The 18,365-nt window shown below is 38.3% G+C and overlaps 1 protein-coding gene across 1 annotated transcript in view; it reads left to right on the top strand.

Moving 5' to 3' along the window:
* The window catches only part of SLC49A4 (solute carrier family 49 member 4), a 71,856-nt gene that overhangs the window by 38,282 nt on the left and 15,209 nt on the right, over nt 1-18,365 (top strand). Inside the window, exons 4-7 of the mRNA XM_026118445.2 lie at nt 1,129-1,258; nt 6,567-6,675; nt 7,299-7,366; nt 12,298-12,425. Coding sequence (XP_025974230.2) covers nt 1,129-1,258; nt 6,567-6,675; nt 7,299-7,366; nt 12,298-12,425 — 435 coding nt within the window. The remainder of the gene's footprint in view (nt 1-1,128; nt 1,259-6,566; nt 6,676-7,298; nt 7,367-12,297; nt 12,426-18,365) is intronic.

The raw sequence follows: 18,365 nt of genomic DNA, 5'->3' as shown, positions 1-18,365 counted from the left end.
TAGCAGAAGAGCTGGCAAAGTGCCACATTCATATTGATTTATTAAAAAAGAATAAAAAGAAAACGAAAGCAACTGAGTATCCAGCTCTGTTGGAACTTATTTGTGGTGTTGGTGAACACTTCTTTGTAACAAGATCACAGGTTCTTTTTAAGATAACACACTTCGGCTATACATTTTTGTCCCCAGCAGTAGAGAGTCTTGTTTTCAAAGGGGATAGAAAAAGTATTTGGATTGAGGACTGTGGAGAACACCATCATTGTAAAAGACCTGCAAAACCAAATTAGACTGACTGTGGATAGAGTTGTTTTCCCTCAGAATGTCTGATCACAGGGCTTGGTGAGTGCTTTCTGTGAAGTGCTCCTCACTTTGCAGCTTTGGGTCCAAACTTCTTCTGTGAAAATTTTGAAGATCTAGAATACGTGCTGCTCAACAAGAGGAGCATCTGCAAATAGCTGTATTCTTTCATTTTTCTCTCCCTCTCACCTGTATTCTCTCTGTTCTTGAGACACATGATTGCTCCTGCAGTTTTCTCTTTATGTTCCACTGCCATGTAATACTGTTTGTGCCCAAAATGCTGCCTTGGTTGACCTTTTGTTTATCTTCATAGTCTTGCATGCTGAATAATTGCAATTCCATGCCCTGGGGCTTCCCCAGTCCCATCTGTACAAAATCTCCAGCACGCTGTTACCTGCATATTACTTTGATCACAAGGAAATGCAACCAAATACTCATATTGCAGTTCTCTCTAAATCTGGAAGTGGACTCACTCTGGTCTGTCTTACAGATCGCATCAGTCTCCATCCCCTCTTCCTGACAGCTTTCCTTTTGCTTCACTTAGTTCCTCAACTGTGAATGTGTGAGCCTTTACTCTGCAGCTCCTGCCTTTAGAAGGGACTGCCAGTATTTCTCCATCTCACTGATTCTCCATCTCAATTTGAAATCTTGCCTGGGGAGGGGGGAAGAAAAAAACAACCCTCCTTCAAATTAGAGTTCTGCTGTTGGAAACAATAAAGCACTTGGGACAGAATTTGTGTGTTGGAGGCTAGCTGATAACGATACTGTGCTGAAAGAAGACTTTCAATGCTAACATCAGTTCTCTGTTTTGTTTTTCTTTGCCCTCTTGTTTAGAATTTGGAATGGTTTCCTTGATATTTTCTGCAGCGTTGGCCTACTTCCCCTCGCGCCCTCCGTTCCCTCCCAGCGTGGCTGCAGCTAGTCAACGGCTTAGCTACAGGAGAAGTTTTTGTAGACTCTTAAGGTAGGTTCTCACTGGGTTTCCAGTTCAAAGCAGTTCAGCACCTAAGTAAACAAAAACAAATGTGCTTTAATCTTCTCATAGAACAAACAAGTTACTTTGCAGTGCTTTTATACAAAATCAAATTAAATATTAATGCAGACACATAAAAGGATACTAACTGCTAAAAAGCATAGACATTAAGTATTCAGTCACTGAGTATATCGCAAGCCTTCATGCCAGAGTCCTTTAGCAGCAACACTGCTGTAGTCATCCTGTTAGCACAGCTTTTCTTTTACAACACTTTTGTTACATCAGCTTATACAAGATTGTTAAAAGTGTGCACGCTGCTAGGTGTGAGATAAGTTAACACTGGGCATAACTAAGTAATAAGCTACTTTCTTTGGTGCTCATTATATTGAAATGAATTTGGGTTCTACCTGTCATTGCAAGGAGTATCCAGCTGCTCTTATTTAGCAGTGGGAGGAGAGAATGAAATATCTGAAACTATTATATGACCCATTAAATCTCATTAACTGTATGTTAAAATATGAAGTGGGGATAGGAGAGGTGTGTCCAGATGTGTTTCTGGACAAGTTCTCCAGTTAGTTTTCTTCAAAGTTGTTGATGTTTTAAAATAAAATGACATTTTCTGCTTTGCAGCTTTCTTTTTTCCTGTCCATTTAGATTATAAGCTCTTTTGGTAAGATGCAGTCTCTTCCCCAGCGTTTATAGAATGTCTGGTGTAATGGGAATCTCAGGGCTGAATAATTGTGAAGCCTGTGTCCTGGACCTAATACTGCATAGATAAACTTCCTGGGGCATAAGAGAACTGCTGTCATGATGCAGAGTCTGGTTGACTTCACTGGGTAGCTCGAAACTGTTGCTGCAATTGTTTCTTCTGTGATTTAGTAGTGGAAGCTAAATCTGCATAAAATGGGCTTACTTAAAACTTGATAGGATAAGTGCAAAGCTTTATGCATTTAGTTATTACAGACCTGTTGTGTGCTGTACTTTCTAAGTGTGCTTAGGACCAGGAAAAGCAGCTCATTCCCTATTCTCATGGTTTTTTTCCTGGTGTTTTTGGGAGATTTTTGTTTCAGTTTTGGTGACCAAATAGTTCTATATAGTTCAGAAGTGTGAGAGAAAATGCTAACTCATGTATGTTCATCCTGGAGCAGGCTGGCAGTTGGAAGAAGGTGTGAATGCAGCTGGTTGGTTTAGTCAGCAATGTGACCTTCTCAGGATATTAAAAAAAAAAATAGCAATTCCCATAAGGGCACTTAGTGCACACAGTAATGCTGTTACACACCTGAGCTGGTGTGTGGTGAGACCCTGCCTGAGGGCTGTGTTGTAAAAATGTTGCTGTCACATAAAAACCCAAACAACACCTGACTCTGCTGGTGAAATATAACATTTCTTTTGACAGTACTCCATTTGGGAGCTTTGCAACTAATAGATTGCTTGTTCAAAGTACTGTGAACACGGGATCTGAGATCCTGGTAAAGTCAGGAGGTAAACAGTAACACTGACTTACCATCCCCAATCAACAAAACTTAATAAGAGAAACTGGACAGTTAAATAATGAGCAGAGTTTATAGTGTTTGTGAGATCCAAGAGGATTTTCAAAATGCAGTCGGGTAGATCATTGTATCTCCCTTCCCTCTGGTCTTTATGCATTCTTCCGTGCTACCGCTTATCAAAGGCACTTTTTCATTCCTCAGTACATGGAACAATCAACAGTTCATCATTAAAATCGCTTATCTTGGGGAGCCTTTCAGCAACAATCTATCAAGCAAGTATGTTTTATAAAAGAAAATGGTATCTGCTGTGCTTCGAGAGAAATCCATCATCTGGTTCATTAGACTTCTAAGCTCTGTTGCTTGCCTAATCTAGATTTCATAATTCTTGGCACAGAGAGTCTTTCTTTTGACATAGCAGTGTAGACTAAAGGTAATCAGCTGATAAGTACAAGGAAATCATGACTTATTGCAGCCTTACCCTCTGGTTTAAAAATTGGGTGCATATATTTAGGATGTGTGTGAGCCAGTGGGCTGACTTTACCCAACTACGCACCAAGAAACATTCTTGAGGCTTAGGATTTTCATCGTTTCCCTTTTCTCATTTCAGGCATCAGTTTTATTACTTCAGAATAAAGCTGCATAGCATAATTTCACCATTAAAGTCATTGACCTTTTCCCTTGGCTGCCAAAGGAGTCTTAACATATCTCTGTAACTCACACACTCCTTTGTGCCTTCAAGTCATTGAACAGTCTTCTTCATGACCTGCTCCTTGCAGAGTTGTATTCTACATCTTCTTAGGGTCAAAGGGAAACCTTAGTGCACCCTTTCCTTTATAGGTTGCTGTCTGGAAGGAAAAAAAAAAAAAAAAGAAGAAGAAACTATCCTCCGTAAGCTGTTTTTTTGGGAGTTGCTTAGGAACATTGTTCTTTCTCCTGACTTGAAGGAATCCTGCTTCTGACAGATTATAAATAGTACCTGATCTCTGGTTATCGCCTGATATCAACTCTTTCAGCCTGCAATGGGAGACGACAGGTTAGCTGTAGTTTGGGAGCTAAGTTCAATTCTTTTAACAGTGTATCATACTCTGCGACAAGTATAATTTGAATTTCCATTAGAAAAAGTACTATGCCCTTTCTTAGTTCCTTGAGTAAAGTAAACATGGTTTTTCCTCGTATTTCAGCATATGCCACTGATTTCCATGGGAAAAAAAATCTAATACAAGCAAATAGTTGATGAGTCACTTTAAAATTTCACATTAAGAAAGCTTGTAGTGATTTTGCTTTGAAGTAATTAGATGCTCTTAGCAGTTACATGCCTTTTATATTTTCAAGGGACTATGTAAGCAATTCTGAAAGTTCATGATAGGGTTCATGTGCATCTTTATTTATTTATTTACTTTTTTAATGAAACTTTCATGTCGTATCATCACCCAGTCAGAAAGTTGCTCAGAATATGCCTGATATTAATAGGCACTGTCAAACTTGCTCTGAAAATGCTGACTGACTTTGACAGTGCTCCCCTCTGAACTAGCCTGTCTTATGGATTCTAGTAGCATTAAGTAGGTTTCTGAAAAAAACAGAAGAGAAAAATCCAATTCATATTCTAGCAGAACGTCTGAACAGAGTGGCTAATGCTGATGCCCTGTCACAAAGGCTGATGTGGTGGGAAACAGCGCAGGTTCACCAATGGATGGTGGGACAGACAGCACATTGCTTTTTCTATTTCCAACTGCAAAATTGTAAAAACAAATACTAGTGGCTGGAGCAAGGAAGAGTGGAGCTGATACTTAAGACGCATCTTTCAGGTGGCTTTAACAGTTTACATAGTGTTCACTGCTGTTGAACAAGGGGACAAAATGACATCAGATAGCTGGTGCCACTCCAAGTACGTCACTGTCATGCCCTTTCTCCTGGTCAGCTTCTTTAATCTGGAGGCTAGGCAGGGTGACAACATAGGAGCCTCTGTTGCTGAAGGATAGATACCATGATGCAGTGCTTGTTCTCTAGTGTTGGGCTTGCAGGTTGCACATGACCAGACTCCACAGGCAGTCTGACAGAGAGCAGCCACCCCACATGCAGGTCTGTCCCATAGCTTGAGTTATAGAAGATAAATGTGCCACAGGAGATCCCTTTCAGGTAAGTTACAAGGTATTTACCCTCAAAAGTAGCTCTACAATAAAGAAAAGGTTCAGATATCCAAAGATTTTGAGCAGCAGGTAAGCATTATTTTGGAACAGTGCCTTCAGAGGTCTTCCTTCTTTGCAATCTATGACGTAGCTACGTAATGTCCATGCAAAATGAGCACTTTCCCTTTTAGTTTATTCTACAAATATTGGAATAGCTTTCACATGGATAGTCTTAAAGAACTTCAGAAAACCTGACTTAAGAGATGCCAAGATGACACAACATAGATTAGGATAAGAGTATGGTATTCTTGAGAGAGAAAAAGTTGTCAGGAAGAAAGCAAATGCATTGGCACTCTGAGAAATATAATCAGAGCACGGAAGAATTGAAAGTTTGGGAGTTGTTTTTCTTTGCATTAAAAAAATAAATCTGACGTGAATGATACTGAATGAGGAGGATATGTTCATATGATGTAAATGTGTTATTCAAGAAGAGGATGTGTGAAAATGAATAGCATCCAAAGAATGCTGGCTGGTGTGTTTTGAATCTTTTAAGGGAGTAAAAAAGCATAAGCTGCAAACCTCTGAATGTTTTGGAGAATATTTGAAACTCTCTTCCTTCCTCTTGGCTTTAGTAACTGTGCTATCAAATTGCCACTGCATGCCGAGGAATGGGTACTGATCAGTATCTGTTTTATGTAAATTATTTGAAGGATAGGGGAAGGCACATTTTATGGTTACACAGATTATCCCTTGGGGTAACCGCCTTGGGAAGAACTTCAGAAGCAACAAAATAATTGGAACGGCCATCAAAATGCTTGACTTAGAAATATCAGTGTTGCAGAATCGAAAGTATATTTTTTTGTGTTTATTCCCACATTGAAACATTTCAGAGGAAGGGTAGGATCTGTGTTAGCGGAGGTTTTGTATTTGCTTTCAGTTAGGGTAATGGGGGGTTGGTGGTGGTGTTTGTAGGACTTGCCTGCTAACTCCTGCTTAGTTTTCTAGGGTGAAGATGATAATACGACTTTGACTGCTTCATCTTCACTGAATACTGAAGCTTGATAATTTTAACTGGGGAGAAAAACAAACACATTGAATATTTAGAGCAGAATCTTATGCTTGTCTCTGCTTTTTGATAGTTCAAACTGTCAAAGTTTTCTGCTCTTGCTACTGTACCCAACTCATTCCACAAGCCCTCCATTTCACCAAAGTTAAAAAATAGTAAAACAAAGAGTACTGTTCTAAGAGCATGTATCTCTGAGTTTATACTTGAAATATGCTTTTTGTCATTTGAATTAGTGCTTATTGTTCCTAGTGTATACTTAGGCTAAATAGGTTGGCCATGCAAATGCAGAATTGCTTGCAGAAATGAGAAACATATGAGCCCAGCACGTTACAAAAATCTTTGAACTGTGTAGAGAGAATGGCTCTTTTTTTTCTTTTTTTTTAATATGTATATTTTTTTATATCATCGTGCTAAGGCAGTAACATGTCAGCCACTGGAATTTTAGTGACATAGCCAGATAACTTACTTGTTTTTTCTGGCTCACTCATTCTTCAGACCTCCGCTATTTTTCTGGATGGGCAGAGTATAGATTCTAGGGTGTAATTTACTCTTGCAGCTAATCTTGGTGCAATTTCTAATATAAGCAGCAGCTAATTGCATACATTTTGTCTTCGCAGCAATTTCCGATTCTTGATGATTGCTTTAGCCTATGCTATACCATTGGGTGTTTTCTCTGGCTGGTCTGGTGTTCTGGATTTGATATTAACACCAGTTCATGTAAGCCAAGTAAGTATCTCCTGACTGATAATCAGCAGCTATTTGGCAAGTGATATGTTTTTATTTTGCACTAATGTACAATTTTTAGCAAGTTTTCTTTAAGATTCTATTAATACTTATGGACCACTCTTCTCCTGAAACTTTAAACAAAATAAACGGTATTTTTTCGCCTTCCAACTGTCATGATTCTTCCTGCGAACTGTTTACTACTGGCTAATATTTTCAGAACTGTATGCACCTTCTGACAGGAACGAAGAGGCAGATAAACAAGTGGGAGTATTGTTGGCTGCTGCGCCTTTAGTAAAAGAAAATAATGTTTACCAGGTGGAAAGGATGAAGAGGAGAGAAGAGGATTTTTAAGCTTTTAATAGGGTATTATAAAAATATATATAACATAGGGGACATTCCTCAGGTGATTCTATAAAGAGAGGTCACATTTAGGTCATAGGCTACTTGGTCATATCTTTTCCTTAGAATATCCTAGAAAAAATATTGCTCTTCAGATTGGCTAGGTGGGAGAAGATGGTTTGCTAGCAGTTTGCAGCCCCTGTTCACCATTTGTTTTGAAAATAAAATCTCATTTTTTCAACTTTAATGCATTTCTCCACGTTCATTTCTTTGTTTTCTGCCAGGTAGATGCAGGCTGGATTGGATTTTGGTCCATAGTTGGAGGTTGTGTTGTTGGCATAGCAATGGCAAGGTAAGAATAATTATATGTCCTGCTCCATTTCTTCAACTGTGGTTATAATTTGGTTTATACTCCTAATAACTAACTTTTTCCTCTCATCTTTTAGGTACTTTTAGGCAATGGAAAATGCATAGTTCCAGGGTTATGATGTGTTTGTTGTAGAGCCATGATCTGTATATTCCGTGTTTCTGGTCTTTAGGGGTTGAGAACTCCCTGTGCATATACCTCAAGTTGACAAGTTGTGCTGTTATTCCTGATGAGTGCTTCCTATCTGCTCCTTTTGAGTGTAGTTACTGTGAATTTAGTTGCCTGATATTAGGGAGAATCCTGTCCATCCTAGCAGATTTGGAAAACATCAGAGAAGTATAGTGTCTGTCTCCTTCCATCAGCACTTTTGGGCATATGGATTCCTGAAGGGATCTTGGGAATGTAGCACAGGCAGCCCGGACACAATAACATTAAGTTCCACCCCAAACTAGTCTGGGCCCATTTTGGCCAGGCTGTTGGATTCCTGTATGGCCTAACTATTCTCTGCTCCGTGCGGCAGTGTGGATGTACCCATCCATGCTTTCTACACATCCAGACACAGACAGCTCTGGCTGTCATGAACGCTGAGTGACGTGGGGAATGGACAAGGCAAGGAATGAAATGCCCTGCCTAAAGGCTACAGCTTTTTCTCCATTGAGGTTTTCTCTCTCTCAAAAAAAAAGGGAGGGGGGGGAGGAGAAGACGACTTTCAGGAGGTCCTTGAGCAGTGAGTTTATAAAACATATTAAAACCAATCATATTTTCGGATTGCAGTTCTGTGAGTGCAGGGATCTGTCATCGTTGTAATCACTGTGGGATTGTGGACCCAAACTGGCATGCTTTTAGGGCAGAACTTGAAGCTCTCTTTTTGTGTACTCTGATAAAGAGTAGGTAATGCATAAAGAAATGTGAGGTTTCTCTTCCTGACATTTTGCATGCTGCCTGGCAGCCAAAAAGGAGGAAGAGGAAAATACCCTCTGACCTAGGGAAAGAAACAAATGTTTCCCTTCTATCTACTCCAAATGCTACCCGGAGGACTTAGCCTCTTGAAACACAGCCTCTTGAAACACAGCTCACACCGCTCACACACTGATTGCTTCCACAAACAGTCACTTTTGATTAGCTCAGCTTGGGTATGTGGTTTTCTGTCTAAAACAAGTAAATGTTTAAAACCAGCTGTTGCAAAAGAAACTCTACCCAGTAAATGACCTAGATGCTGTAGCAGGTTATGTGATGAAGGAGTTAGTGTGCCAGTCTAATCCTTTACATCTAGGATTAATCTCTTTTATATTGGGGCATTTCAAAAGTAGAGGAGCACCCTTAGCAGCTCCCTTAACTTTGTCAGGTAAGAATCTGCTGACTTGGTGCCAACATGCAAATCTCAACCTTTGTGGAAGAGGAATTTATTTAATATATTGCTTGGGTTAAGTAACAGGAAATGCTGACAGTGTCTTAACTACTTCAGAATTGATTTCAAACCCTATTGAATACGAGGCTTTTGTAGCATTCAGAGCTTTGGTTCTGAGTAAATTAAAAAAAAAAATACCAACAGTCTGTCTTCAAATATGTCTTTCCAACTCAGGCAGTTCAAACGGTAGGGTTTGCCCACAGAAAGTGAGGGAGGGGGCAATTTGTCACTCCTGATGGATGACTCTCTCTCCTAGGCCTATTCAGCAGTTATCTGTGTAGCGCTGAATCAATGACGAGTCGGACTGTAATCTGCTGAAAGTTGTAATTAGGAAAATTAGGTAATGATTCTTGTCAGGTGTGACAAGCTGATGTATTTCAATGTCAGAACTGTGATTTACCAAGCAAGCAGCTCTCTCCCTTAACCACTCCCAAGAAGCTGGTTTTTTTCCTAACTTTTTTTCTGCTAATTTGCCAAAGCAAGATTGGTACAGTTTGGGAATTTGCTCTTCCCATTTCTGGCAACATAGATTCTACCATTTAGATATATAACATCCTGAGGTTTGCACTGGAGCATTTGTCCCTACATGTCACAGTAGGTGTTAAATCATCTATATTAAAAGTAATGCACAGTTTGGAAATTTATTTATCTATCTCATTTTCAAAATGGTGCAAGTTTTCCTCAGCACAATATATAAACGTTCCTGCTTTCAACCCCCTGCTCTCTGCATAGCCATGAGCTTAGATATGTTTATCCAATTTGTGTAATGCGTTTTTATAATTGAAAAGCCTGGGCTATTTTGGGTTTCTGGCAGTTGTTGTACCCTGTGCCAGCAGCTTTAGAATCATACAGGTTTGAAGAAAAGCAGTGTCAAAGAGCGACATTCATATTATCTCACTGAAAACATAAATCTGTTCGCTGCTTTTGGAATTTTTTTTTGTCACATTTGCTAATGATCATAGATATTTCTGCGGTTTTGTCCTTCATAGCCCAATGTTTCTTTCCGCTTTTAACCTACAGCATAGTCAAAATGCTAAAATTTTATGACATGGTGATAATTTCCTTAGCAACAGACAGTGTTGTCAGCAACATAGGTTTTATGTTACAGATTTAACTGTAGGATACAGCCCAGGGCTGGTTTGGTGGGTTGCAGGAGATGGTTACCAATGCTAGGCTCAGAGATCGCTGTCCTAGATGTGTTGTGGACAAGTATATACCTTCTGTCCTGCACTGCCTACATTTTTAGCAGATATCCTACTACATGCTAGATGCTGAAGAAGGCTTTGAACAGAACAGAGGGTTTTGAAAGCAGGAGTCATTGCTGTTTAGGACTAGAGGAAAAAATAGAAAACGTTCTCCACAATTATTGGATTGAAACTAGTGTTCTGAAAAGTTGACTGGTTTTACAGTCCTCTTTATTCCTTTGTAACCAGACGAGAAGCAGAAATCCTTCAATTACCAAATCCAGGCCAGTTTGCTAAATTATTGTTTCCATTATTTCTGTTGCTGGCTAAATTCAATAGCCACATCAAACTTTCAGTTTATATCTGCCCCTTCTTGGCTCTGATTCTTGTGATATCCAAGAGGTCCTTGAAGCATGCTTCTACCACTGATATCGAAACCATATTCTTTCTGCCAGAGAGAATTGCAACTGCTCGGTAAAAGTAGATACTTGCTCCGCTCAGCTGTCTTGAATGGTTTAGATGCATATCATCCTGCCATCCACACACATCCCTGGCAATAGGGCAGAAATAGAGGATGTCCTAGCAACCCCTTCCAGCCCTGTTTCTTCGTGCATCGCCTTTCCTGAAGGCTGGCTTTTTTTACACTTTTTTCATTAGACAGTATATACATAACTGCTCTTGCCTTTTAGAACAGGGAATACTGTTGTTGGCTGCCAACAAGCGAAGAAGGGAGTCTCTGGAAGAAAACTAAAGTTTGCGCTTTATCATGCTTCCGAGAAGCTTTTTATATTGCTGGTTTTGAGCCTAGCGATCACAAAGATTAATTAACGAAACTGAGTTACTATTGAAGAGAGGTGATCCTGATTGCCGGGTGTGAATCATCAGGGAAAAACTAGCAGCTAACCCCTTACTACTAGAGATTAATGTATATGCCATTTGAACACTACAGTTATAAACTTTTAAGATCATATACAGCATTGATCTTCCTCTACTGCTTATTGAATTACTGACTGCTAAATTCAGTGTGGAATTAAAGCACAGGGAGAGTCAAAATAGGAGGAAAGATGTGATTTTTTCAGATTCAATAACTCATACATCTCTTGAGATATATATGAAGCTAGAACCCCTAGTTCTCAAAATGTTGGTAGCATTATTTGTTTTATCAAGTAAGCTATATATAGGGTTGGCCTGTAAAATGGTCATTGTCAGGGGAGAGAAAGCAATTAGCTGACAGGCTGGACCAATTCCACCATGAGCCAAGCTGGGTGGGTTGTGCTGCTGTTGGCCTGGTAGAGGTATGGGACTATGAGGGCAGAAGACATTCCCAAGGCATATATTCCTTGATAACCAGGAGACTACAGCAAATTGCTGGTAGATTAAATGACCTTGCCTTTGCTAATGTGTCTTTTTTGCTGTATCCATGTTGAAATCCCCTTTGATAAGAGCAGTTGCACTGATAATTATACCATGTTTTGCTTTTCAAATGTATTATGTCTCCTTGAAAGAGAACTGAAAACAGATGAAAAAAGCGATTGCACTGTCAGGTGGTATAAAGCTCTTTTTTACCTCTGTGTAACAGTCTGCCCAAGGACTTGCGCAGATACCCTCTCCCAGGTCTTTAGTAGGGCATGTCTGTAGGAGAGGAGCGGCACCAAGCCTCTCGGTTTCTGAAACGTTTTAAACCAATACAGGCACCTGCAGAGCGACTGCATATGTAAATAAATAAATAAATAAATCCTGCTTTGCCTAAACCATTGAGAGTTTCGTTACCAATAAATGTGAGGGTTCAAAAGTCGTACCTCGTCCTCTTTTATTTGGGGATTCTGGTACTTGCAGTTTTGTCATCTCCCACAGGAATGGATCTTAACACTCAACTATATTTTGAATAAAATATATCAAATTCCTCATCCGCTAATTGATCAGTGTGTTTGCCAAGGGGGACTGGCAAATACTGACAAAACAGCAAAGTAGTGATGTGATGTGTCCAACAAATGCAGAAAAAAAGTCTTTCCTGTATACCAGGTATTTTCAATGATGCCTCAAGACTCTCTTTGTTTTGGTTGTTATTTTCTGACAGCTGTAAAACCCATGGCTATTCAGCTTGACAGCTAGTGATATCACCATTCTGTAGGTTTGTTGTTTGTTTGGGTGTTTGTTTTTTTTGTTTTTTTTTGTTTTTTTTTTGCTATTTCAGGCAATGGGAAGCGATTTTTAAATTATAGCCTCTGAAATGTTTAATGAGAATATATTGAATTGACTGTCAAGCATCACAAATAATATTAAGAATAGCATTTATACTGCTCTGATCTGTGCTTTTGTTTTAGATTTGCAGATTTTATCAGGGGCATGCTGAAATTTATACTGCTGCTGCTTTTATCTGGAGCAACATTAGCATCAACCTGGTTCACTCTCACCTGTCTAAATAGTGTCACTCATCTGCCTTTAACCACAGGTATTGACAATAATTTTAATTCTTATTATTTATAATTGGTATTTCAGGCAAATATTTGTAGTCATACATTTACAGTATGTCTGGTATTCTAATCCTGATACCTTCAGCAATACAGTAATTTTACCAAGATGGACCAAAGAAGGATTTAGAATATCCCATTACAGCTGATATTTTTCTACCAGCTTTTAAAAACTTAATAAAAAGATTAAAAATTAACCAGAACACTAATTATAATAACATAGAATATACATTTAAAATTGATTCTGGGGCTGAGTGTCTTTCTGTTTTGAATTCTTGGTGTTCTGGAATAACAATGAGAAATAAAACAAGAAATATCATATGAATTGGAGTAATGTTGTATTTAATAAGGATTAGTGACATGTCTGGGAATTTAGGATTCTAAATTTGCATTAATTATAGGAGATGTAGTACCATTTAAACAAAAGTGAGCGCTAGTATTTTCAGCCATTTAAGTCTAGGTTATTGTATCCCTGCACTGTTGTGTCACCGTTTTTTATGCTGATTGTATCTGTAAGAAGGCTCAGGGAATTCATCCAGCCCAAAATTAACTCAGCCTACCCCTCAACAGGATAAAAAAAAGTCTTTGGCAGAAGTAGAGGGAAAGATCTAGGTCTAGGAAGTCCCCAGTTGTTCTACTCAAGCAGCCAGTGAACTGTACCCTTAGTTAAAAACTAACACTGGTAGTTTATAAAAAAACTTATCCTTCACCTTCCTGTCTGCACTAAAGGATTGATCCACCTGTGATTCCAGGACATTCAGCAGAATAATGAGTTACAGTAAAACTAATCCATTGAGACTTTAAGCATATTTCTTTATTCATTTATTAAAGAATTCTGTAATTCCATTTTAAATATAGCACCGTTTTTGTTATACGCAAGTTTACATATGATAGGAATTTAAAAAATGCTTTATTCTGTTTTTAATAGTGTGGTGTGGAAAGTAGTATATAAAATACTGTTTTATTCAAATTAACTTTGAGATTCGGCAGGTGTCCTTGGCGCATTGCATATGTCACAACTATAAACTAGAAGTGGGTACAGCAAATTGAAATACATGATCAATTCAGGAGAAACACCATCTGGATGGATAGGTCAAATTTGTGATTTATCTTGAAATTTAAATTTCTTTCAAAAACTTTTCTGTATAAATAAGGCATAATATAATAGATAAACAAATCAAACTGTGGTGGCTATTGTCATAACAAATGACTACGCTTTTCTTCTCCATCAGAGATAGAAAAAATGCAATAAAAGCTCTTATTCCTCGTGCTTTTCTGCTTCATCACTACATGCCTGCAGTAATGTAAATTTTTACAGTAACTTCATCCTCTGAATTGATGTAGCAAGCCAAACACACAAATGTCCCTTCAAGTCTATGCATAAGAATGAAGCAGAGAGGTTTCAGGAGGTCAAAATCATTATATGTGTACTCACCAGTGATCCAAAACAAAGCTGTTAGCTCGTGCTTGCTTTTTTTTTTTTTTTTTTTTTTTTTGAGAACTCAGACTGCAATATTTATTCTAGTAGAATTTGTTTAGAGCATGCAGGTGCATTACTGTGTTTTTTGGAAAGGCGATCCACTGTCCAGGCATAAAAGTACTTAGGGTTTAATATGAAGCCTCTTAAACTAACAGACCTTGATAAGAATCTAGGGAATCTGGATTGTTCTTCTCATGCAATTGTTGTTTCTTCTAAAGTGGAAGCTTCCTTAAATTGAGTTGTAAATTATATTTTAGAGTTTTCTGACTGTGTTGTTCTTATACATGTCACTGTAAATTTGGAACCCTTTTCTATAAAACACAAGTTTGTCTTGAATAGAAATGCCAGCAGTAAGGTTCATTCCTTTTAAAAAAAAACAAAAAAAACCCAGAAAACCTGGCACATCCTAAGGCAACAGGGCCTAATGTGTAAACACTAAACAAGATTTTTTTTTTTCCTCCTCTGACATAATGTTTAAACTTCATAGATAGGTGGCAGCTTTTTTGTTTGTTTGCTTGTTTCTAAAATTAGTCTTTTCTTATTAAAGTCCATATAAAGTAGATGCAATGCATTTGCTTAATTTAGATCCCTGTACATTGAATACCAGTGATACATCTTTATGAAATACACTCCTATGGATGAAAACACACAAGCTATTTAAGCTAATTTATAGGACTTCATGCTAGATTATTCCTAAGTGTAATGATGCACTATGATGATGGCCTGTGGACTCCACAGTAATTGGGAGAAATGGTACATTTGAATTGATTTGGATGAAGTTCATCTTTTTTCTTTTTCTTTTTTTCCCCCCCTCCTTCTTTTAATTAAAAGTTTGAGATGTAGAGTGTATCAGGCAAAATGTAGAAGGTCAAATGCAAGCTGTTGCCCAGCAGCTTTGGGAAGTGGTTTGAGGTAACTGGTTACAGTAGAAGTCACTCTGCATACTCAGTGGACCAGTGTTGACAAGGGACTTCTAGGTAGTTGTATTCTTTGTATTTTTGTATGTTTGGAAGCTGTGCAAAAGAAAAGCAGCTGTCATCATGCCATACGATTTTTTTGTTTGTTTGTTTGTTTTGTAGTGAAGGTCTTTGCAATGCTTTGTATCCCAGAGTTACTTTGGAGTCATCACTGAACACCTGAACGTATTAACATTAGGTTATTGAGGGCAATGCTTGATGTGTCCAAAAGCTGATGGAGAGGCTCTTCAGCTTCTTCCTGTCATGTGGCAAAGAGCACAAATGTCGTGTCGGACACCATGGCTGAGCGAGTGGTGGGTCTCAGTCCCCACTTCAAATCTCATCCAAATGCTGAGGCAGGGCAAGCAGGGTTCAAAATGGACTTTCATGGAAACTTGTGTGGATGTACCTTCAATCTTGTCAGGACAGTTTCCCTTCCAAGCACTCTAGCTCCCGTTTTGTGTGGGGTTCCCCCTTCCTCTCTTTCCGTGCCTCAAATGTTGGTCTCTTGAGCAAATTAGTCTTTGCCCCCACGAAACATTGTCACATTCAGCAGTATCACAAAACTCCTAAAATATCTGCGTGACCTGGTGGACTGCTAGGACAGTTTAAAGGGCGGCTCCTTTGTGGGACAGGACACTCATTTTGAGGTAGGAAGCTGCCCTGTAGGAGTTTTTGCACTGGTCTAGGGATTAAGGAAGGCTTCACCCTTCAGATGAAGGCTGGTTAGAGAATATCTTCATCAGCACCTGCCAGCTGGCTGCTGCTTGATCAATGAGTAATGTTTGCATCCATTGGAAAAACCTTGCCAGTGGTTTCCCCAGGTCCAAAAATCGTCTGTGGTTATTCTGTGGCATATGTGCTCATCCGCCCCTCTGAAAACCCCCTGCCCGTATCTCATGTGTATCCCAGAGTAAGCTGTCAGATAAGTATGTTTGCATGCAGGCAGGCTTTTGAAATTTTAAAAAGACAAGACAGCTTGGCCAATTATTCACCCTAAAGGGAAAGAGAAAATCATCTCTAAAGACTTGTCTAAAAAGCAAACAATAATACCATCCCTTTTAATCAGTATTCCTTGTAGCAGTTGTAGAAACGTCTGGTTTAAATATCGGGGGAGGAATCATATTTGAAAAAATAGTCATAGCAAAATGTGTCTTCCTGCACTTGTTTGTATAATATTCTCCTAATTCCTTAGAGATAGGCACAACATCATCTAAAGATATTTCCTACAAGATGTAATTACTTAGAATGGAAACCTTTAATGCTGATGTTAAAAATCAATGACTGCTATGTGTATTCTTTAAGTGGTGCTGCTTGGCATTGTTTGTGTTGTGCAACGCATGCATTGCTCTGCATTACCATAATATGCTCCTAAACCACTGTTTAGACAGTTTTTCCTGCTGCCACAGAACAAGACAAGTTTTCTGTCATTTGTCACCTTCTTAATACTTCTCCAAAAGACTTTATAGAAAGTCTGTTTGGAGTCTTGTGTATGAACTGTAGCTGCCAATGTGAAAAAAATGAAGGCAAGCCAGTAATGATATAGTGCCATCATAGCTACAATATCATCTGGCTCAAACACCTCTCATCAGCTAATCACAGCTCTTAAAACCCCTTGATTTTGGAATCAGTTTACATTTTAAGCAAGCTTGAATTTTCTTTTAAGGAATTATAATTTTAATGTATATTATTTGCATTTTTCAGTCAGTTTCAAAGATGATTTCATACACACATTGAACGTTAAAATAGTTTTCCCCCATTGAATTCTCAGTGCAGCTGCTGATCCATTTCTCTGTGCCAAGTCCATTGTTAGTTGAAGTTCATTATGTGAATTTATGTACAATGGGCTACTTTGACCCAAAATAATTGTGTAACAGATTGTAATGCCAATTTCAGTATCTTGCCACTTTGTATTGCTAGTAGTACCTCTGGATACAAATACTAGCATTTTCCAAAAATTGATATGCAACGCTCGTCGCTTGCAACACAGATTCAGTGTTTTCAGTGTAGCATATCAAGAATGTTCTAATATTTATGAGCACATTCAGCAGAATTTTGCTTTACAAAATCTTTGCCAATGCTGCATGGCAGATACTCTGAATACAGTGGCAACTTCATGGACTTGGTGACTATATTTAGGTTAAGCAATCTAAACTTTCTTTTCTGGTTTGAATCAGTTTAACTGATAGAACATTATAAACGCATCCATCTCCCTGTGCACATCCACAAAGCACAGTATTGGAAAAGAGAGATATGTTAATTATTTAATACTGATCGTTTTATCCTTTGAGTTCAACTTCTTTAATGTAAACAGGACATGCTTAATAATAAGGATAAGGCAGGCTGACCCTTCGATAAAATAGTGGCTTGAAATTGCATAAATTGAGATTCTTTTTCTAGCTTCAGCATGAACCTGCTTATGGCTGTGGGCAAATCAAATTACTCCTGCCCCTGTTAAGCTTTTCCCACCCATAAGATGGGAATAATGTCCCTTGTCTTCCTGAAGGCTTTTATAGCTCCATGGTTAGAAGATGCTCAAGGAAGAGCTAGTTTGAAGGGTTTATTTAATAACAATAAAATACCCAGCATTAAAGTGTAAAACATGTGAACTTTGGGAAGAGCATTTCAGGAATCATATCTGTAAATCTGGCCAATTTAAATATCTATTGATAAGCCTCAAATATTTTCAGTTCTAGGTTTTCTGATGATCACTCCTTCAATTTTTAGTTCTCTAAAGTAAATACTTTACTTTCAAAGCAAGTTCTACTTGCTTTTGTTTTGGGAAGTGTATATAATTTGATCGTATTTCTGCTTACTTTAGTAACTATATCACGAGATAAGAATTTGATCAGTACATGCTGGAATGGAAGTCTGTGGAATGGAATATATTGATGTTATAAATACACACTGCAGGGACATCCTTCTTCTGTTGTTTTTTGTTCCTGTAAATGAATTACAGTAAAAATTACTGTGTTACTTCAAGGCAGGCACATTTTTCATGAAAAAGTTAAAGGCAGTTTCTTCTATGACTGTTCTTACCCTGGCCAGTAGCAAGAATTAAATTATAAGAAACTTTCATTCTACTTTAATAGGCTTTAGAGGTTTTGATAAGAACTAACTTTGATTGTTATTTAGATCATTTGCAGAGGTGCTAAAGTCAACAAAGCATGTATCCAAATAAGGTAGTAGCCTTTTATTTTGGCATTTGGGATGCTGTTATAATAGGCAGTAACAAAATGTCCTAGATCTCTGTAGGTTATGCTTTAAATTGTATGCTGAGCACAAGAAGAAGTGTTCAAAGTTCAAGAGTTTCTGGCAAAGAACTTCTGAGAGACGATACTGCACCACTTGCTTGCCGATGACACTGCTCTAGGCTTTCTGATGTTTCTCTTGTAAATTTATCTGCAGTATGCATTTTTTTTAATGTAATGGTGATACTGCATATTGTTTGTGTTAAAAATCAGCCAACATGCCAATGGGCTGAT

This window comes from Dromaius novaehollandiae, chromosome 7, assembly GCF_036370855.1.
Source record: "Dromaius novaehollandiae isolate bDroNov1 chromosome 7, bDroNov1.hap1, whole genome shotgun sequence".
Lineage (NCBI taxonomy): Eukaryota > Metazoa > Chordata > Aves > Casuariiformes > Dromaiidae > Dromaius > Dromaius novaehollandiae.
This window is presented reverse-complemented; position numbering and strand designations above follow the sequence as displayed.